General features: G+C 66.1%; 1 protein-coding gene across 1 annotated transcript; it reads left to right on the forward strand.

Annotated features, from left to right (window-relative positions):
- The first annotated feature begins 3197 nt into the window (after positions 1–3197).
- Positions 3198–20067, forward strand: ASAP3 (ArfGAP with SH3 domain, ankyrin repeat and PH domain 3). The gene is made up of 26 exons (XM_032202428.1): positions 3198–3323; positions 6884–6956; positions 7281–7426; positions 9186–9260; positions 9519–9568; positions 9804–9930; positions 11566–11651; positions 12355–12430; positions 12530–12616; positions 13939–14048; positions 14560–14629; positions 15204–15291; positions 15605–15653; positions 15798–15985; positions 16081–16214; positions 16675–16769; positions 16991–17171; positions 17271–17356; positions 17479–17594; positions 17699–17766; positions 17878–17985; positions 18137–18386; positions 18487–18787; positions 19271–19406; positions 19627–19749; positions 19970–20067. Exons 1-26 carry the CDS (start codon positions 3198–3200, stop codon positions 20042–20044), a joined length of 3024 nt encoding a protein of 1007 aa, XP_032058319.1. The 3' UTR covers positions 20045–20067.
- The last annotated feature ends 1606 nt before the right edge of the window (positions 20068–21673 follow it).

Genomic DNA, 21673 nt, shown 5'->3' on the forward strand with positions numbered 1-21673 from the left:
AAATAGCCTTAAAAAATATTAGCAAAGATGAAATCACCTCTTGTTAAAGAGGGGAGGGCGCTGAACCTCTTAAACCAGCAGGCAGCAAACTGCTTGCTGGGCAAGGAGCATCCCCTCTCCTGCCTGTGCCGGCTCCCTGAGAGCTGTCGGTGCTGGGGGGGGGGCTGAACTGGAGCTTAATGGGCAGGAGGTGGTGGTGACTGGGACGGGGGGGAGCTGGGAGCAGGCTGGGGGGGTCGGTGTGGCTGTGCCAGCGGCAGAGCCGGGTGCGCCGCGTACCCCTCGCTCCTTCCCAGCTGCATCCCGCACAGAGAAACCCAAGCTTTTCCCTAATTGTACTGCTTTCCCCTTCCTCGCTGGGGGGCGCGGAGGCCTGGCCCCCTCTCCCCATGCTGGGATCAACCTGGAGCCCATTCCCTGCGCTGATTTTTCCCCTGGGAGCCAGGCACTGGGGCTGGATGTGGCCGCTTGGGTTTGTGCTCCCCACGGCCTCATCCCGCAGCAAGGATGCGCCGGGGGGGGGGGAAATCCTGCCCCGACCCCATCCCCTTGGGAACTTCGGGCAGAGTTCCTCCCTCCAGGCTTCTCCTCCTGCCCTTGTAAATTGTACCTTAATTATTGCACTGTATTTATACGGGACCCACCTTCGGCACGGCGCTGTCGAGGGTTTCTTTGGAGTGTCGGGTTTTTAAGCGAGTGTATTTAAGTCGTCCTTCCTCGAGTTCGCTCTCCTGCAGTTTGGCTTGGACGTGGTGTGGGTGAGGATGTGTTTTGGTGTGAAAAAAAACTCGTGGCACTTGGTGTTTTCTGCTCGGGAGGGGATGAAATGAAATAAAACTTGGGAGTCAGAGGGGCTTGGTTTCCTCGAAGAAGCAAAGCGGCGCTGTCTGCAGTGTTTGGAGGGGAGGGAGGTGGTTTTTTTGGGGAAAAAAAGTCTGGGTTTAGGATTTCTGGCAGGTCATCCTGCTCCACGGTGGGTGGATGCAGAAGGGGGCTGAGCTGAAGCCGTGATCTGAGCAAAGCAGCGAGCGTGGGACGAGCACTGGGGTCGGGATGTGCGGACGCACCCGCTTTAGGGGGCAGCTTTGGGGGCTGTGGGGCTGCCCCTATGGAGGGTCCTGCCCCAGGATTGCTGGGCTGTGACCTGGTGCTGCCCACGGTGCTGGTGACACGGTGACACCCCGAGGAGGGTGGGTGGCACCGGGTCCTGTCCCCATCCCCGAGGGGCTGCGCGTCCCGGAGCAGCCGGCGGTGTCGCAGCCGTGTCCCCCCCCTGCCTGGCAGTCCCCGGGCCGGCCAGGAGGTGGCAGGGCCACCCCAAAAAAGGGGCTGTGGGGTTTTAGGGGGGGGCTCCCGAACCTGGCCCACGCTGCTCTAAGTCCCTGCCCTGGGCTGGACCCCCCGTACCCTAAGGATGTGCGCGGATGGTGGGGGGGTCCCAGCCAGGACCCCTTGGGAGCCCCCCAAATTCCTCCTGTTCCCCTGCAGTCACAGCCTCTGAGCCTTGTGCCTGCCAGATGGGGGCTGAGGGGGTTGTGTGTGTGGTGCCCCCCCATCCTATAAACACCTTCACCCCCATAGCAGGGCACCTCGTGGCCCCACACACCCCATCCTGGCCGGGTGCTGGCCCAGGCTGTGGGGGGGGTTTCTTTACTGGGTTTTCTTTTATGTTGTCACCGTGAGCTGTGGGGAATGGGGCTCACCAGAGCCACAGAGTGTGAGAGAAATGGTCTGGGGGCTTGCAGGGGGCTGTGGGAGCAGCAGAAAGGAGCTGGGGGGGGTGCAGGTGGGCAGGTTTGGGGGTCTTTGTGGTTTGGGGTGCTGGGTTGGGCCTTCTGCCCAGCTCTGAGCCCCTCTCTGAGCAGCCAGGAGGGAAAGGAGGAAAGAGGAGGGAGCTCTGCCACCCCCTGACTGCCCCAGCTGGGGGCTGCTTGGTGCAGGGGTCCTGCAGGGCATCCTCGTGTCCTCTGCCGGGAAACCCAAAGGCCCATTTAAAAAAAAAAAAAAGAAAATAATTAATTTATTTTTTGTCCTTGCAGCGAATCACCAGGTAATGGGAACCCCAAATCCAGCTCCTCGGACCTGCATGGGCCAGGGAGAGGCAAGGGGCCAGGAGGACACGGAGCCCGTGCGCTGCCTCTCCGTGGCAAAGGGGGGGTGCTCCAGAAGTGCCTCCATGTCCCTGCCGCCCCTCTCCTCTTCTGCATCTCCTTTCCTGTTATTTCCCACCGGATTCTCCTTCCCCAGCCCCCCCGGACACCCCTCTGCTCCTTACCCCTTCTCCCCCTTTGCTCTCACTTCTTTTTTTTGGGGACATTTCCAAGCAGAGCCTCAGGGCAGCACTGGAGGCACGGGAGCAAAGCGTGTGAGCTCTGCTCCTTGTGCTCGGAGCCCTCCCTCCAGGGCCAAGCAGGGCACGGGGACAGCCGAGTGCTTGGGGGGGGTGGGGTGGGAAATTTAATCTGGATTTAATCTGGATTTAAACCCGAGCCCTTGTGCACCCAAACTGGCCTTTGGGGACACCCTGGGCGTCCCCATCTCCTCTCCGTGCCCACGGCAGCCCCCGCTGCCCTCCCCACCCCGTGCTTTGCCCCCATCTCGTGGGCTCCGCGGGGCCTCTCCCCGCGTGGGGGGGCTGCCTTGGGCACCCCTCTCCGCTCCCAGCCTGACAGCGGGGGGGTGAGGCCGGGGGGGGGGTGCACGGAGGGGTTCTGCACCCTGGGGTCCCCGGTGCCGCGGACGGAGCCCCCCGCGCCCTGCTGGTGCCCCGGGACGGCGCCTGCTGGGGGGGGGGAAATGCCGAGGGGGGGGCACCGGGGGCTCTTCGCCTTTAACGGGCGGGCGGGCGGCGCTGCCCACGTCACGGCGGCGGGGAGGGAGCGAGCGGGCGGGCGGGCAGAGGGAGAAACTCCCCGGTGCAGCCCCGCCGGCCTGCAGGGGATGGGGCGCTGAGCCGGGCCCCGGGAACCCCGGCACCCCCCGGCACCCCCCGGCAGCCCCCGGTACCCCCCGGCCACCCCCAGCCCCCCCACCGGCCCCCCAGGGCTCCGGGACGCTCAGCAGCTTCCCCGGTACAGCCCCGGTGCGCTCCCCCCCGTGCGCTCCCCGTGCGCTCCCGGTGCGCTCCCGGCTCAGCCCCCGGCGCCCCCCGCCCGGTGCCCCCCCCGCCCCGGTGCCCCCCCGGTGCCGCCCGCACCATGCCCGAGCAGATCAGCGTGGCCGAGTTCCTGGCCGTGACCGGCGAGGACCTGAGCTCCCCGGCTGCCGCCGCCTTCGCCTCCAAGATGCAGAAGTGCCGGGGGGCGGTGGGGGCTCTGGAGGAGGTGAGCGGGGCTGGGGGGAGGCTTGGGCTGCGCTTCCCCTTGGGGACACCCCCTGAGTCCCTATCCCGAGCCTGGGGCACCCTGCAGTGCTGGCCCTGCAGCGAGCACCCACCTCTCCTCCTTGGGTTTCTATTTCTTGGGGTCCCCCCTGCGCCCCGCTTTGCTCTGAGCCCCCCGGGATGCCGGCCCCGCTCGCTGCGGGGTTTGTGTCACTCGCTGCAGCTCGCCCCCATTTTCATTTTTCACTTCTGCCCAGGGCTCGGCCACTGCCGGCGTCGTCGCCGATGGTTTGGGGGAAAGAGGAACCCGGAAGGTTTTTTTTGGGGGGGCTGCTGTTTGTGCTGCCCCTCTCCGAGCGCTCGGGGGTGCGGGGCTTGGAGCCTGGCGCTCACCCTGAGCCGCTGCTTCGGGACCCTCCAGCCGGGGCGGCCGTTTCCATCCTCCGCCCCACCACGCATTTTCTTGGGGCCAAGGCCTGCAGAAACGGGCAAAACCTCGCCGTTCCAGCTGGTTTCGTTTCCAGCTCTGGGTGCTACCCAGGGGCTGGCTCCGTCCCCAGGGCTGGGCTCAGCATCGGCCCCGTGGCTCAGGGCTGTGAGCTGCTGCACCCTGAGGGGGTTGAGGTGTCCCCAGGGGGGTCCCGTCGCTATTAAAGCTGGGGTGGGTTTTTTAGCCCCCCCAGAAGCCCCAGCAGCATTGACGGGGCTGGAGCAGGGTTGGCAGGGTGCATTTATCCCCCTCTCCCTGCTCCTGCCTCCAATAGAGGCTGTTTCCAGCTGGTCCCGCGTCCTTTGCCAATTCCTCTTAGCGCAGGAATGGCTTTGAAGGGGAGCCAGAGCTTGTGGGGCCAGCGCGGGCCCCCTCGGAGCCCCGGGGGCGACGGGAAGGGAGCCCCCCAGGCTGGAAACCCAGCACCCGATGGTGCTGAGCATCCCGGGCCCCGCCAGCACGTGCTCTCCCCTGGCTCTGGCTCTTTCTCTCGGCCGGGAAGGGGGAGGCAGCTCCAGGCAGGAGGAAGCGGCAGGAATTTCGTTTGGCCGCTCGGCTTCCCTGGGGAGGCTGAAATTTAGGGGAAGGGGGACGGGGATTTGGGGGGGGGGGGGGTCGCTTGGGAACGTTCCAGCGAGCGTGGCTGAGTGCCGGGACCTCTGACAGCGGCTCGGGTCTTTGGGGAAGAGGGGCCGGGGGGGCACGTGTCTGCCAGGGGGCTGCGGGGACCCTCGGGGGAGCCGAAAGGCAGCCAGGCCTTCGGCTCCCAGCGCCCCGACGGAGGGGAAGAGGGAAATCCAAACAAACAAGCCCCAGCCCCGCGCCGCCGGCTGATCCTCGACGGGGCGATAGCATCAGGCAAGGAAAATAAACAGCGGCTGCTTTGGGAGGGGGGAGCCGGGGGGGGCTGGGGCTTTGTGTCACCGCCTGTCCCTGCCCCGCATCCGTGCTGGTGCTTTGGGTAGCCTGAGGGTGCTGAGTGCTGGTGTCTGCTGGGAGGGGGCAGCGCGACCCCCCCGGCACCCCAAAGCTGTGCCGGAGCAGGGTGCTGAGGGCAGGAGGCCGTGGGGCCACCGAGGTCCTCCCAGGTGTCCGAAGCTGCCTCGTGCCTCAGTTTCCCCCCTGGGATTACAAGGGGCTGCCCCCTCCCGGGGGTCTCGTGTGGCTTTGGGGTGCTGGGGGCTGGAGCCGCATCCCGTGGGGCTGAGAAATCAAATCAGGACGAGGCACAGGGAGGGGACCCGAGGGTCTCCGGTGTGAGCAGGCAGAGGCTGCGGAGCTGGCGGCCGCATCCTGCGCTGCCCCGTGGCAGGGTAAACACGGCGTCCTGCCCTGCTCTGCCCTTTGCACCCGGAGTGGCCACATCCTGCCCCGGCAGCAGCGCCGCCTCCAGCCCCCGGCCCCATCCCCGCGCCTTCCCCGGGCGGCACGGAGAGGGGGGGGGCTGAAGAATGGCCCCCATTGAGCCGGGCGAGGAGCAGTGCTCGGGGTCCCCGGGCGGCTGCGGTGCAGGTGCGGGTCTGTCCCTCCCGCTGTCCCCATAGGGAATCCCTTGTCACCACCACTGGCTGTGCCGATGTGACCCCTTCTCGGGGTTGTCCCCGGTCCCCTCTCGGTGCTGCCCCACCTCCAGCATCCTTCTGGGCCCTGCTCCTGGGGGGCTGCCCCATCCCGTGGCACCGTCCCCTGGCTGAGCGGTGCCTGCGTGCACCCGGAGCATCCCACCCTGCCTCAGTTTCCCCTTCCCGAGGCCGTGCCTGGCCAGTTTGCCCACCCAGGGCTGCTCTCGGGCAGCACCAAGGCCACCCTGGGGCAAAGTCTTCCTTGGGCCTCACGGCATCATCTGCTGTCCCCCCCCCCGAGGCAGGAGGAGCTTCTGCTCCGCAGCACAGCTCTGGAGAGCCCGGGGCACTGGATTTAGGGCACAGATGGACATGGGACATTTCAGGACACCCCAGCATCCTCCTCCTTGCTGAGAGACCCCCGAGAAGAGGGGGGGGGGTTGGCTTCTGCCTCCCCTCCCCACTGCCTCGTCCCAGCCAAGGCTGCCGGGCAGCACCTCGTCCAAGGAGGGGCCTCGAGGAGAGAGGCGCCGGAGCCGGGCTGACCCCGCTGTCAGGAAATGGGCCTTGACATCAGCCCGAAAACCTTCGCTGGGAGAGCGAGAGAGAGCGAGAGAGAGTGAGAGAGAGCCTCTTTATTGTAATTCCTCGGCGGTTTCATCCCTCGCCCTGCTCCCCGTTCACGCCCTCCGAATATTTCCAGCCTGTTATCATGCCTCTGGTACCTGCAGCGCAGCCAAGGCGGCCTTAACCCTTTCCTGCTGTGTGCATCCCCAGCTGCCTGAGCGGGGTTGGGGTTGGGGTTTTGGGGTGTTTGCCCCCACGCTTGGCAGATGGTGGTGGTGAGGGCCCCGTGCCCATGGCGAGGGACAGAGCGGGGACGGCGTTGGGGAATGGGGCTGGGGGCTGCAGCCAAGACCCTGCATGGGTCAGAGGTTGCAGGAAGCTGTGCCCCATCCTCAGGGTGGGATTTGTGCCGTTGAGGTCCCTGCTGGGCATCGGCAGGATGCAGATTTTGGTTTTGGTTCTTCCACGCGTAGAGCTGGGGACTTTTGTGCGCCTCGGGTGCCGTGCCCATCCCGGGGGACACGTGCTGGGCACGGCTGGCGCATCCGTGCTGCGTCACGGGGATGCCGTCCTCCTCTCCCTGCTTCAAACAACCCCTGGGGGAGAGCCACAGAGGCATTTTCACAGCTGCTGGGGGCTGCTCACTTCCAAACAGACGCTGCCCCCAACCCTGTCACCCCGTGCCACCGCCTCGCTCCAGTGTCACCTCCCCAGGGCGGTCGGGACCGTGGGGACCGCGGGGCTGCGGCATCCCCAGCACCGATCCTGCACGGGGCCGGGTGCTTCCAGCTCCTGTCCCCGGGAGCTTGGCTGCTGCCCCGCACATCTGTGTGGCAGAGCAGGCACCCGGCCAAGGAGCCCTGTGTGGCCAGCAGGGCGGGGGGAGCGGCCGCCCCCCTCCCTCGGCAGCGCTGACGGGGGTTTGTTCCTTTGCTTTCGCAGAGCCTGGACGGGGACCAAGCCGTGCTCCAGAGAATAAGGAAATATGTGAAAGCCATTCACGTCTCCGGGCTCAGTAAGTCGGGTTTCCACAGCCGTTGGGCGTCCCCGGGCTGCCACGGTCACGTCCTCCCCCGGTGCCATCTGTGGGTGGTGGCCCTTGGGGACATGGGTGCTCGCAATATGCTGAGGTGCTGAAAGCTGGCTGAAAAGGGGGTGAAAATGTAAATTGAGAGTTTTGGGGGGGGTGCATAAGGAGCATCGCTGGTGTCCTGCTCTGCTCCAAAGGGACAGGGACGTGGGTGCGGGTGGGATCCGTGATGGGACCTCCTGGGGAAGGGGGTCCCGCAGGGCCACCGTGCCACCGTCCCCACCTCACCACTGTTGTCCCCCCGTGCAGCCCATGTGGATAACGAGGAGCAGTACAGCGAGGCCCTGGAGAACTTCGGCAACAACCACCTCTCCCAGAACAACCACGAGCTCTCCACCGGCTTCCTCAACCTGGCCGTCTTCACCCGCGAGGTCACCGCGCTCTTCAAGAACCTGGTGAGCCGCCGACCCCGCGGGGAGCAACCTCAGCCCGCTGCCCCCGTCCTGCTGGGGCCAAGCTGGGGAAAATCTGCACCAGGCCTCAGGATTTGGGGCAGAGACCCCGCACAGCTGCCCTCCACCATGGCAGGAGGTCCCAAATCCCACCCCAGACTCGGGGATGCTCGCGGGCCTCCCGACACCCCCTCCGCTGGATTTTCCAGCTCCCTCCCAGCTCTGCTGGGGACACCAGGGCTGCGATTTGCCGTGCGGTTGGGGCTGCTGGTTTTGTTTTTTTTTCCCCTTTCTTTCTTTTTTTTTTTTTTTTTTTTTCACATCTCTGATCTTGCTTGCCAAGAAGTAAATCAAAGCCACGCTGAGCGCGCAGCGGGGCCGTGGGGAGCCGCAGCCGCGCGGGAGGCAGCAGAGGCGGCTGGAGCCGTCCCCGCCGTGGGTGGGGGGGGGGGGCACGGCTCTTTTTGGGGTCTCTTTTCTCCAAACGCATCTTCTTGCTTCGATTTGTCGAGGCTGGAGGGGTTTGATAGCTTGGCGGGGAGAGCTGGGCTTTGTGTTGGGTGGGATCTGGGGCCGTGCAGCAAAGCCTTGGGGCATCCCCTGCTGGCTCCTCGCTGCCCTCCGGTCCCTTTTGAAGCCCCCCCTAAAAAAAAAAAAAAGAGAATTTGTACCCTCTGGCTCTGCTGAAGGAGCAGGCTCCTTGCTGCTGCCCTTCCCCCAGCAGGAATTATTTCAGATTTCACGTCCTCCTCTCCCAGTTACCCCGGCCCGGGCCTCCCCGCTCCTCTCCTCCCCATCGGGGCCATCCCGGACCCGGCCGGAGCCCCGTGCTCGGGGGGCTCCGTGGGGAAAACGTCACGGGGAAGGAGCTGAACCGGTTCCCTGGGCGAGGGCAGTGCCCGCGCTGCGCCTCCCCTGTGCCACGTGCTGCAGGCGTGGGAACGGCCGCCCCTGCCCCAAATCCTCCCTGGGAGCTGCTCCCCAGCGGGATCCCGGCACCGCACGCGCGGTGGAAGGATGGGGCGCCCCATTTCCCAGCCTTTTGGGGCCGGTTCCTGCCCCGGGGATGGGTTTCTCCCCCTGGGATGTCGGGGAGCAAAAGCCCTCGGGAGACTTGGAGAGGAATTGGAGGGTTTTGCAGCCATGCAGCGTCCTCTCCGATGCTAAAGGTGTGCCCCCAGCATCGCCCCGGTGCCCAGCTGGGATCACCCTACGAGGGTGCTGGAGCCCTCACATCGGGGGCTGCCCCGTGGGGACCCCAGCGTTTGGGGTCAGATGGAGAGGCACCAGGATGGGAGCAGGCTCCCGCGTCCCCTCTGCTTTTGGGGACACCCCTGGCCCCCCAGCCCGGGGAGGGGACACTTTGGGAAGCCCTCCCTGACCTCAGGAGGTCCCAGCCCTGTGGTCCCAGCCCGGTCCCATCCCGGCTGCCCGCCGGGGGTCTGCGCCGTGCCGCGGGGAGGACGGGGCCGGGGCCGGGGTGGCGATGGGGGGGAGCAGCTCCGGTTCTGGCAGCCGCGGCGCTGATGTGGTTTGTGGGAAGGGCCCCGCGTCAGACATCTTGCAGCCAGCTCCAGCAAGCCCCAGCCTGCCCCTGCCTGCAGCCGGCCCCGTTTCCAGCCTCTTTAACCCTTACCGGGGCAGCGATTTTACTGGGGAGGGGGGCCCAAGGCTGGAAAGGACGTGGAGCTCCCGCGTCCCGACCTGCCCCGATGTGGGGACGCCCCTGGGGTGACCCCGTCCCCGTCTCTGCCCTTCCCAGGTGCAGAACCTGAACAACATCGTCTCCTTCCCCCTGGACAGCCTGCTGAAGGGGCAGCTGAAGGACGGCCGCCTGGTGAGTCCCCAGCCCTGCTTCCTGGGCTGCAGGGCCCCTGCGTGGGGACAAAAAGCCACAGCCCTGGGGACACGGCTCGTGGCACGGAGCAAGGGGCAGAGACGCAGTGGTGATGTCCCCGCAGCAGGGGACGGGGCGCTGGTACAGCGATGCAAAGCAAAGCCCTCACTTTTGGGACGCGGCTTTGGTGCCACTGGCTCCATGCCCATCCCTTCGCCGCCCCTAAGGGCTGCTGTCCCCTCTCTCCTCTCGCTGCAGGACTCCAAGAAGCAGATCGAAAAGGCCTGGAAGGATTACGAGACCAAAGTGTAAGCGACCCCATGCCCGGAGCAAAATCCCCTTAATCCCCCCGTGCACAGAGGTGTTTGGTGCAGGGCTGCAGCCCGGCTCTGCGCCAGCCTTGGGGAGGCTTCCCCTGCCCCATCCCACCCCCCCGCCATCTCTGCAGCTCCCCAGGGACCCCTTTTTGGGCAGGGCCGTCCCCAGGGTCCCCCAAAGTCTCAGGCAGGGCTGTCCCCGAGCCGTCCCCGTGCCGTCCCACAGGGGGAAGATGGAGAAGGAGAAGGAGCGCGCGCGCCTGGCGGGGGTCATCCAGGCGGAACCGTCGGCGGCGGAGCTGGCCGAGGACATGCAGAAGGAGCGGCGCCTCTTCCAGCTCCACATGTGCGAGGTGGGGGCTGTGCCGGGGTCCCGGGACCCTTTGGGGTCGGGGGGACGCAGGGGGCAGCTGTGGCCAGAGCTGTGCAGGGCGCTCAGTCCCCATCCCCAGCGCCAGAGCGGTCCCAGTGGGTGCAGCGCGGGGCACTCGTCTGTCCCCGTGTGTCCCCGTGGGGTCCTGGCTCGGGGACCCTCCTGTCCCCCCCCCCCCGTGGGATGTGGGTGCAGGTGGGACACCCTGCAGGGAGCACCGGGCACTGCACCCACGTCCTCCAGGTCCTGATCCTACACCTCCTCTGCCAAACCAGGGGCTGGCATTTGGGGCAAAAGGCGATCCTTTTGGATAAACCCCTTGAAAGATGCAGTTTCTCTTTGCAGTTTGGCCCTACTGGCAAAAACGGAGATGCTCCCCAGGTCCCCACACACACAGAGGGGCACAAGCAAAGGGCAGAGACCTGGTGCCAGCCCCCCCAACCCCCCCATCCCCGGGGCTCTCCCCCATCCCCTCCCCTATCCCCGGGGCTCCCGGGGTGCAAAGGGCAGGGTGTGCGGGGAGGAGGCAGCGCCGCAGCGGGGTCGGGGCTGCTGGCTGGGGCCGGGCCAGATGAGTCAGTGCTTTGAATAGCAGCTCTGTTAAATAAATACCAGCGCATGGAAACGGCCGGGAGGGGCTGCTCGCTTCCAGCAGCGCCTGTGCGCGGGCACCCGCCTGGAAGCGGGGCGCAGGGGGCTGGCACGCTCCTGCACGTGTGTGCACGCTCGTGTGCACGCGGTGTTTGCTGCTTTCGGGGCTGGGGGCGCGATGGGTTTCCACCCCAGGGGTGCTCGGTGGGGCACAGCTCCTCGCCGGGGGGGGTCCCGTGGGTGGGTGGGCGCAGCGGGACCCCCAGCAGGGGTCTGGGCAGGGCAGTCCCCTGTCACCACCACCTCGGGGTATCGGTGGCAGGGGGGCAGAGCCCCCTCAAAACCCTTTTACTCCTCCCCATGTGCCTCCTCGGCCACGCTGGGAGCTGCCCCTCTCCATCCTGCTCCCCGACTCCTGGTGGCCCCCCGGCAGAGGAGCTGTGGGGTCCCTCGGGGGCTCCGGCACACCCTGGGGCTGTCGGGCCGTGGAAAGCCCCTGCAGCTGGAACTTGGCCGCCTTCCCCTCTGCTCCTCTCCCAAAACATTTCGGGGGGGAGGCAGGGAGGAGGCCAGCATCCAGCTGTGCGGGGCTGAGGCTGCGCTCACCCAGGGGAGGCTCCAGGCTCCTCTCTGTGCATGGGGCTCTCCTAACCCAAGGGTCTGGGTCTTTTCCTGCAGGTGAGGGACAGGTTTGATGTACAAAACGATTCAGTTTTTAGTTTTTTTTTTCCTTAAGCTGACTCGGGTTCGGGTTATTTATTAACTCCAGAAGTACTCAGCAGCGGGAGAAGCGCGCCCGGCCAGGAACCCTGGAGGCACGCCTCGGCCCTTGAACTTTGCAGGGCTTGGAGCTCCTCCAGCTCCAGGTTTTCTGAGGGTGGTCCCCGGAGGCTGCCTTCACAGCCGACCTCGTGGCTTCTTGAAGCCGAGCCAGCGTCACAACCCTCCTGCCCACGCGGGGAAGGGGGGGGACGAGGACCGGTCCTGGTCCCCGCCACCTAACCGGCTGCCTTCTGCCCCCCAGTACCTGCTGAAAGCCAGCGAGAGTCAGATGAAGCAAGGGCCGGATTTCCTGCAGAGCCTCATCAAGTTTTTCCATGCCCAGCACAAGTAGGTGGCTGTCACCGCTGGGAGCGCTCGGGGGGGTTTTGGGGACACGTCGCTCCCTGTCCTGGGGGCTGAGTGACCCCACAAGCTCCTGGGGAAGGTGCTGGGCAGGGCCTTACGCTGTCCGGTCGGGATTTTTGGCTCCAGGAGATGCAAACGTGTCCGTAAGGGCTGGGGGAAGGGGCTTGGCCGGGGATGGAGCCGATGATTTGGTTTCTGGATGGATTTCCAGGGATGAGTTCAGCCGAGTGGCTCCGTCGGTAGCCTCAGAGCTCGTAGCGAGGGCGTTTGGGGCAGGGGGAACATCCCCCTCCTTCCCCTCCTTCCCTTGCACCACTCCAGCTCTCAAGTGGGGAAACTGAGGCAGGGAGGGGGCGGTGACACTGGCCACAGGTGTGCTGGCAGCCGGGGAAGGGACCCAAAGGGGCCAGGATCTGGCCTCAGCCCCAGTGAGATGGGCTTGCAGCGAGCAAGAGGCCAACCCCGTGCCCCAAACACCCGAAATATTTGGGGTACCCGGACCCCACGGGCTGGACATGGGCTTTGCAGCATCCCAGCAGCGAGGGAGCTGCAGAGCCAGAGCAGCTCCCCGGGGCGCGGGGGGCGGGGGCTGCTGCATCCCCCCACCACGCTTTCTCTAAATAAGCTCTTTTTTCCCCCCCGTTTTTCCCCATTTGCATCTTAATGGCGTGAAATCAATGCCCAGTTTCTTCCAAGACGGCTGGAAGGCTGCCCAGAACCTCTACCCCTTCATCGAGAAGCTCGCCGTGTCCCTCCACGCGGTGAGTCCCCCGGCTCCCTCCCCACCCGCCGCCACGCGGGACGCGTCCCCCGGGCCGTGTCCCCCCCCCAGGACACCGCGGTCCCCGCTCCTTTTCCAGCTCCACCAGGCGCAGGAGGAGGAGGTGAAGCAGCTGGCGCAGACCCGCGACTCCCTCCGCAGCATCCTGCAGCTGGACAGCAAGGAGGTGACGGCAGCTGGAGGGGTGACAGGGGGCTGAGCGCGGGGAGGTGGCATGGGCTGGGGACGGGGGGCTGCGGAGGAGCAAAGCTGGGCGTCCGTGGAGATCTGTAGGGGGGAGGAGATCTATAGGGTGATGGACGTCCATGGGAGGAGATCTGTAGGGTGGAGAGCATCAGTGAGAGGAGATCTGTAGGGAGGACATCCATGGGAGGAGATCTATAGGGTGGAGAGCATCAATGAGAGGAGATATACAGGGAGGAGGAGATCTATAGGGTGATGGACATCCATGGGAGGAGATCTATAGGGTGGAGAACATCAGTGAGAGGAGATATACAGGGAGGAGGAGATCTATAGGGTGATGGACATCCATAGGAGGAGATCTGTAGGGTGGAGAGCATCAGTGAGAGGAGATCTGTAAGGTGGAGGGTATCAATGAGTCAATGAGAGGACATCTATAGGGTGGAGGACACCTATAGGGTGATGGACATCCATGGGAGGAGATCTATAGGGAGAACATCAATGGGAGAACTATAGGGTGAAGGACATCGATGAGAGGAGATCTATAGGGAGGAGGACATCCGTGGGAGGAGATCTGTAGGGTGGAGAGCATCAGTGAGAAGAGATCTGTAGGGTGGAGGACATCAGTGAAAGGAGATCTGTAGGGAGGAGGACATCCATGGGATGAGGACATCCATGGGAGGAGATCTATAGGGTGAAGGACATCGATGAGAGGAGATCTATAGGGAGGAAAACATCAATGGGAGGTCTATAGGGTGGAGGGCATCAGTGAAAGGAGGTCTGTAGGATGGAAGGCATCAATGAGAGGAGATCTACAGGGACGAGGACATCCATGGAGGACATCTATAGGGAGATGGACATCCATGGGAGAAGGATGTCCATGGAGGAGATCTATAGGGAGGAGAACATCAATGGGAAGAGGTTTATAGGGAGGAGAACATCATGGGAGGAGATCTATAGGGTGGAGGGCATCAATGAGAGGAGATCTGTAGGGTGGAGGACATCTGTGGGAGGAGATCTACAGGGATGAGGACATCTGTAGGAGGAGATCTGTAGGGTGGAGGAGATGAACAAGAGGAGATCTGTAGGGTGGAGGAGGACATCAATGAGGGGAGATCTGTAGGGAGGAGGGCATCCGTGGGAGGACACCTACAGGGAGGAGGACATCCGTGGGAGCACAGCAGGAGGGATGCTCAAAGGGGACGGAGGTCTCTGACTCCATAACGAGGTCCCCCAGGGGCTGGGCCACTTCTGCCCCTCTCCCATTGCTTTCTAAATGCCTTTTTTTTCTTTTCCTGGTGAGCTCAGGAAAATCTGAGCAGAAAGAACTCCGGCAGCGGCTACAGCATCCACCAGCACCAAGGGAACAAGCAGTACGGGACGGAGAAGTCGGGGTTCCTGTACAAGAAGAGTGATGGGTGAGGGCGGGCGTTACCCCAGCTCACAGCCCCCTGGGGGACACCTTTGGGTGAGGGTTTGGGGCCGTTACGCAGACCTTTGGGTGCTGTTGGTCCCTTCTGGCCTTGAGGAGGTCTAAAGGCTTGGAGAATCCCATTTTCCCCTGGCTGGAGGAGCCCTGGAGGTGGTGGTTGGGGTGGGCGGGTGTCCAGCAGGCTCTGAGCTCCACGTGGTGCTCCCCTGACCCCAAATGTGGGTCCCCAGGAGCCCAGCACCAGGTTCACCCCGAGCCGTGCTGGTGATGTGGGGGCAGAAACACCCTATTTCCTGGGCATGGGGGCAGAAATCATCCTGCTGGGATGGGTCAGGGGGAAAAAATAACTCTTATAGCCCCAAAGGGGTCTCCAGCGAGTTGTAGGAAGCACGACCCTAAATCCCAAAGCCTCTCCAGGGGCTGCTGGGGGCGGTTTGGGGTGGGTGGACGTGGTCAGGGATGCGCGGTGTGTCCTCACCCCTCCTGCTCTGGCTCAGGATCCGCAAAGTGTGGCAGAAGAGGAAGTGTGGCGTGAAGTACGGCTGCCTGACCATCTCCCACAGCACGGTGAGGGACTGGGGGCACCTTCATCCCCGTGGTCACCCCGAGGTGCTGCCGGCACATACCGCCCGGTGCAAGACCCCACAGGGGTACCCGGCTGTGCGCCCCGAGCTGCAGAACCCTTTTTTTGCCATCCTCTGCTGGGTGCTGCCCCAAAACCCACCCAGCTGCGTGTCCCCTGCCCTTTGGGGACGTGACCTCGGCTGTAGGGCTTTTCCCCAAGCACCCCACCTGTGCCCCGAGCAGCAAAGTAAGCCCCAGCTTGGGGTGTCCCTAGCAGGGGGTCCCTCGCCCCCCGCGTTTGCTGCGTGCCGGTGGGATGGGGGCTTTAGTGGGGGTTTTAGGGGGGATTTTAGGGGGGCGTTGAGGCTGCAGAGGAGGCCAAAGGGGCTCGGAGTGATTTTGGGGTGGGGGTGCTGCCATCTGGGGGCAGAGGCTGCAAAGTGCAGCCCCGGTCCCAGCCCCGTTCTGCAAAGGGAACACGCAGGGAAGGGGTCGGAGAGGTGCTGAGCCTCAGCGTGCCCCAAAAGCGACCCTCTGGGGACCTCCCTTAATCCCCCTCCGTCCCCCTGCCCTGCAGATAAACCGCCCCCCCGTCAAGCTGAACCTGCTGACGTGCCAGGTGCGGCCCCACGCCGAGGAGAAGAAATGCTTCGACCTGGTGACGCGTGAGTGCCGCCGCTCCGTGTCCTCAAGGGTCTGGTTTAGGGTCCTGGGGACAGACCCCGGGTGGGTATCCCGGGTGCACATGATTTTTTTTGATGGAGGAAGGACAAAGCCTGCCAGGCGCTGGCTGCCTCGAGCTCCAGACAACAAGAGGTGGCAGCAGGGTGTCGGGAGAGCGATGCGCGGGGATTTTTTAGCAGTAGCTCCAGCCCCTTCCTGCACCCTGCTGCAAATTGATCCTAAACGCCCCGTCCCGGCCCCTTTCTGCATTTTTTTTCTGTTCCTAAATGCTCACCTGCGTCCCCATCCCTGCAGACAACAGGACGTACCACTTCCAAGCCGAGGACGAGCAGGAGTGCGTGGTGTAAGTGCCCACCCAGGGGCCGTCCCCACCCCACGCAAAACTCCACGGGGCTTTTAAACCCCCCGTGGCTGCACCCCTCGCCCCGTGCGGTGCCGGCCCCGGTGCGTCCCCGCGAGGCCACCCGGCTCTGCTCTCCCTGCCCAGGTGGGTCTCGGTGCTGCAGAACAGCAAGGACGAAGCCCTGAGCAACGCCTTCAAGGGCGAGCCCAACGGCGGGGCAGCCTCGGCGGGCGGCGCGGCGGACGGCGGCGTGCAGGAGCTCACCAAGCTGGTGATCAGCGAGGTGAAGAACATGCCAGGCAACAAGCAGTGCTGCGACTGCGGGGCCCCGGGTAGGGTGGGGATCCGGGCTGTGGGATGCAGCGGGATGGAGGTGGCGGGGGGCCGGGGGGTGATGCTGAGCCCCCCGCCCCGCTGCGCCCTGCAGACCCCACGTGGCTCTCCACCAACCTGGGCATCCTGACGTGCATCGAGTGCTCCGGCATCCACCGGGAGCTGGGTGTGCATTACTCCCGCATCCAGTCGCTCACCCTGGACGTCCTCAGCACCTCCGAGCTGCTGGTAAGTGGCTCCCTGATCCCGGGGGTCTGGCATCTGCTGGGAATCGTCCTCTTCTCGGGGGCTCCCCAACCTCCTGGGTGCAGGTTTCAACCCTCCTCCTCCTCCTCCCTCCTGGTCTCTTACCAGCTGGCCTCAGTTTCCCCCCAGCTGCAGGTTTCTGCCCCTAGCATGGTGCTCCAAGGATGCAGGGGGGGCTCTGGGAAGTGATTGCTAATGGGGGGGAAGATGCTGGCAGCCCCCCAGGACCTGCTCCCTGCTCCAGCAAACTGCTGCTGGGAGAAAGGCTCATCCCTGGGGGAGATGGGGGATGGCAAGGTGCTGGCTGGATCCGGTGGATTCCCCTCTCCATCCCTCCGTGATGGAGATGGGACATCCCAGGGCAAGCCCGGCCAGGATTTTGGGGAGGGGGGGTGGCCCCTCTGTGCCCAGGGCTCATCTCCCCCTGCCCCTCTCACCACAGCTGGCCGTCAGCGTGGGGAACACCCGCTTCAACGAGATCATGGAGGCCACGCTGCCCACGCAGGACTGCCCTAAACCCTCGGCCAGCAGCGATATGTGAGTTCCTAAATGCCTGGGGGGGGCACGGAGCGGGCTGGGGAGGGGGGCTCCGTGTCCCCATCATCCCCACCCCGAGGACTGGGGGCTCACCGGTGCCATCGCCTGGACGTCGGGACCTGCACCTCTCGCAGAGCTTCCCCCCCAAAAAATCCGACTGTGGGAGGGGGGCTCTGTGTGAGGTGTGGGGGTGCCCGCTGATGCCTCCCCCCCCCCCGCAGGAGCGCACGCAAGGAGTACATCGTGGCCAAGTACATGGAGCGGCGCTACGTGCAGCGGGGCGGCCGCGACGAGCCCCACCGCCTCTGGGACGCCATCCGCACCCGCGACCTCCTGGCGCTGCTGCAGGCCTTCGCCCAAGGGCACGACCTGGCCAAGCCCCTGGTGACCCCCGAGGGCCAGGTGAGCCCTCCGGGAGCCCCCCCCCGCGAGGGATTCGCTCAGCCTGTGGGGTGTTTTGGGGTCCCTGGGCTCAGCTGTGGTCTCCCACCCCACTGGCAGGACGCGGGCGAGCTGGCGCTGCACGTGGCCGTGCGCTACGCCGACAGGTCGTCCCTGCCGCTGGTGGACTTCATCATCCAAAACGGGTACGTCCAGCTGGGGTCGTGCCACTTGTGGTGTCCCGGTGATGTCCCCGAGGTGCTCGGGTGTCCCCATGAGGATGGGGAGCGGCGCTCGCACGCTCTGGAGCTGTCGCTGCTCCGCGCAGGGGGACGCTGGACCGGGTGACGCAGGACGGGAACACGGCTTTGCACTACAGCGCGCTCTACAACCAGCCCAACTGCCTCAAGCTGCTCCTGAAGGGCAAAGCGGCCTTCACCACGGGTACGGGGCTGGGATATAGGGCTGGAAGGAAAGGGGGGGGGCTTGGGGCCAAGCCCTGTCCCCGTGGAGCAGCCGGGATCTGTCCCCATCCCTCCCTCGCGCAGTGAACGCGGCCGGTGAGACGGCGCTGGACGTGGCGAGGAGGCTGAAGCACACAGAGTGCGAGGAGCTGGTAGGTGGGGGGGGGTGGGGGCGGACCAGGGGGATGGGGAGGGGGCTGATGCTGGAGTGGGGGGCACCTGGGACCTGGCCACCCCCCCGCTGACACCCCCGTGTCCCCCAGCTGGAGCAGGCGCAGGCGGGGAAGCTCTCGCTGCAGGTCCACGTGGACTACGACTGGGAGCCCCCCCAGGAGTACACCTACGACAGCGAGGACGAGCTGGAGGAGAAGGTGCCCACGGGATGGTGGCAAGGATTGGGGGGGGGGGACAGGGCCAGACCCTGCACCCCCACCAACGGGACGGGGCAGGGGGCAGCAGAAGGGGGCTGCAGGGGGTGCGGGGGGGCCCCCAACAGCTCCGTGTCCGGGTGTGTGCCCCCAGGTGAGCCCCCTGCAGCGCTCCTTCAAGGGCTCCTCGCCGCTGGCCGCCAGCCCCCCCCCCGCCGCCGCCTGCCCCCAGGGCCGCTGGAGCTGCATGGGGATGGACATCACCAACAAGACCTACGAGACCATCCTGGTGCCCTCGCGGCCCGCGCCCCGCCGGGCGCACAGCGAGGAGATGCCCCCCCCGCTGCCCCTCAAAAACCCCACGCGGGGCGGCCCCCGCCCCAAACCCGGCCCCAGCCCCACAGGTTAGTCTCAAGGGGGGGGGCACACGCCACGGGATGCTCACGGGGCCACGTCCCCGTGCCACCAGCCTCGGTGTCCCCATCGTGTGTGTCCCCCCCCCAGAGCGCCCCGAGCTCCACCGGCAGGCGTCGGAGCCGCACTTCTCGGGGCTGGCGGAGGCCCCCCCCGGGCAACGCAGCCTCTCCTCTTCCTCCTCCTCCTCCTCCTCCGTGGGGGCCCTGGATGGTGCGGCCGCGTCCCCCCCCGGCACCCGCAGCCCCCCCGAGGCGCGGCGGGCAGCGTACTGGGAGACCCGCTCGGAAACGGAGAGCGGGGCCGCGCGGAGGGGGCCGGAGCTGAGTCCCCCCCCCGTGCAGCCCCCGCCGGGAGGCCTGGCCCCCGATGTCACCCCCGTCAAGTTCGGGTAGGGGTCCCCCAAAACTCAGGGGAGGCGTTGGGGGGGGGAGGTGGTTGTGTGGAGGTGGTGGGAGGAACCCCAAATTGTCCCTGGGGGTGTCAGAGCAATGCCCCCCCCTCCCCAGCCAGCCTGGAGCCCCCCCAGGGATGGGGACAGAGGAGGGGACAGGGGCACCATGGGGAGGGGGGGCTGTCCCTAGAGGTGACACGGATCCCTTGGGGGGGACACCGATACCATGACCCCCTGGAAGTTACCAAATTTTATTTCCCCCCCCCCCCCATTTTGGGATTTTTGGTGGGACGCTTTGAGGAAGGGTGGGGGCTGCTGGTGGCTGTCACAGGGCCGCCCCCCGTGAGCACCCGGTGGGCTGTAGGTGGCACCCTGCTCCCTTGGGTGTCCCAGGGGGGGAACCCAACAGCACTGAGACCTCGTGGGGAGGGGGACGGGGTACCGGGGGGGGGCTGACTCTGCCCCTGCTGCCCCCGGTAGCTCGGAGAGCACCCGCTCGTACCGGCGCATCAGTGGGGTGGCCACCAAAGCCGGCTCAGCCGCCCCCCCCCAGAGCCCCGAGGACCCCGCTCTGAGCAAGGTGCCCCCCGTGCCCATGCCCCGGCGCTTCGCTCCGGTAGGTGGCACGATTTTGGGGTGGGGGGGCTTGGGGGGAGTGCAGGGGGTGGGTGGTTTTTGGGGGGGGAGCTTTGGGGACACCCCTCCGTGCCCAAGCATCGCTGCAGCTCTTGTCCCAAGGGGGTGGGTGGAGGTGTTGGGGGGGGGTCACAGCTCCTGGGGTGGGTTTGGGGGGGTGGCTGCCCCCCCCCCCTTTGCTGACCCCGTTCCTCGTGCAGGCCAAGGGGAGGCAGAAGCGGGTGAAGGCGGTGGCTGACTGCAAAGGGGACAAGGCGCGGGAGCTGACCTTCTCCAAGGGCGAGGTGATCGTGGTGACGCGGGAGGAGGACGAGCAGAGCTGGGTGAGCCCCCCCCGGGGCACAGCCCCCCCCCTTCTCCCCCTGCTCATTTTGGGGGGCCACAGATGGGCACCCCCCACCTCGTCTGTGCTGGCGGTGGTCACCGCAGGCTGCCGGTGCCACCCCACAAGGGCTCGTGGCCATCGGTCCCCGAGTTCCTCCCCCTCCCCACCCACCCTGGGACCCCCCCCCCACCCCCTGACACCTCTCTTTGCCCCCCCAGGTCGGCTTCATTGAGGGCGACGGCTCCCGCACCGGTGTCTTCCCCGCCAGCTTCGTCCACCTCTTGCAAGACTGACTGGGTCCCCCCCCGCTGCCCATTTTGTCCCCGTCCCCTGGGGGCCGGGGGCGCACGGGGCGGGCTGGGGGCTGGAGCCGGACCCCCCCCCGGCCCCTCTCTGCCCTCGCCCCTTTCCACGGGGCCCCGGGTGCTGCAGCCCCTGGTATGGGACCGTGTGGCTGCTGCCCTCCCGGGGGACGTGGGGACCCCCGGCTTGGGACCCCAACCCCCTGGGTGGTGGCTTTGGGGAGCCCAAGGGCTGCCACCCCCCCCGCTGCCATCACCTGCACCCTGCGGGGAGGTTTGGGTGCCCACCCCGCTCCAGCTGCTCCCCGTCCTTTCGTGGGCTCTGCCCATCCCGGGGGCTTTCTCCTCCCCTGTCAGCAGGGATTTGGGGCTGGGGGGGGCACGCTGGGTGCCCCCCACCCTCCTCCGCTGGGTGGGCGCAGAGCCCCTGTGCCCGTTCTCCGGGGGGGAGCTGCGATGCACCACCTGGTTTTCTCCTCTACCACAACTGTGAAGCATTGGGGATTGGTCAGGAACAAAAAAAGGGCTTTTTATTCATCATTTTGGGGGGGTTGGAGGGTCTGCGGCCACATCCTGCCCCCCTTCCCCAGGCTCTGAGAGCCCCCCCCAGGGCAGCGGGGCTTGGAAATGCCTAAAAACTCCCCCAGCCTGGGACCACAGCTCCTTGGGTGCCTGGGGTCGGCGCGGGCAGCACCGTGTCCCCGTGTCCCCGTGTCCCCGTGTCCCTCACCGGGCGGGTGCTGGTCACCGCCCGGCCCTGGGGGGGGCTCCTGGGGCCATCCTGCAGCCCCCTTTTGGGACCAACGCTGCCCCGTGTCGCCGTCCCTCAGGAGCCGCCGGCCCCTGTGGTTTATCCTCGTCCGCGTCTCGTTCGTCGCGTCTCAGCCAGTGGCCTGTTGTGTTTGTTTTTCATGTTCTCCCTTTCGAATTTCTAATAAAACCAGCCGTTTTTGTAAGCTGTGGGCTGCGTGCATGGGGTCCCCATCCCCTGCCCGTCGGGGACACGACGGGGTGGCAGCGGGTGGCCCTGTGCTGACAGGGACCGAGGGTGCAGCCAGGTCTCCCCCCAGCCTTGCATTCGGCCACGAGGGAGCACCCCAAACTCCCCGGGATGGATCCAGCCCGGTTCTGCTCCCAGCCACGGGGGTCCCGGCAGTGCCAGCACCACCACAGCGCCTTCAGCCCTGGCACAGCACCAGAGCCAGGTTCTCTGGGGGATCTCAGAGCCGCTGCTGGCACGGGGACGCTGCTGGCACGAGGACACCGCTGGCATCGCCTCCGGTCTGGGCCGAGCGCTCTGCATCGTGCAACGCTGGCGGCGCGTTGCGTCGAGCCTTCTGGCCCCAGGCAGCCCCAGCCCAGCCCCAAAGCCACGTCCCGGGGCTCTCCCGCTGCCACCCCATGGCTTGAACCCCATTGTTGGTGGCTCCCCCGTCCCCGCGAGCCCCCCGCGCGCTGGCACCGAAGGGCGCTGCGTCCCCCCGCCGTGCGCCTCCCCCTGCTCCCGCAATCTTTGTCCTGCTCACTCCGGGCTATATTTAGCCCTCCCCCGTGCTATTTCGCCTCCCTGGCAGGAGTTTATAACTGGCCGGGACAGCCACACCTCCTTTCTGCTTTCCT

Source organism: Aythya fuligula, chromosome 23 (genome assembly GCF_009819795.1).
Source record: "Aythya fuligula isolate bAytFul2 chromosome 23, bAytFul2.pri, whole genome shotgun sequence".
Taxonomy (NCBI): Eukaryota; Metazoa; Chordata; class Aves; order Anseriformes; family Anatidae; genus Aythya; species Aythya fuligula.

Coding starts and splice junctions, on each gene's coding strand:
- ASAP3 (XM_032202428.1), top strand. CDS start 3,198: ATGCCCGAGCAGATCAGCGTGGCCGAGTTCCTGGCCGTGACCGGCGAG. Junction 9,931..11,565: donor TCCAGCTCCACATGTGCGAG/GTGGGGGCTGTG, acceptor TCTGCCCCCCAG/TACCTGCTGAAAGCCAGCGA. Junction 17,986..18,136: donor AGGACGAGCTGGAGGAGAAG/GTGCCCACGGGA, acceptor GTGTGCCCCCAG/GTGAGCCCCCTGCAGCGCTC.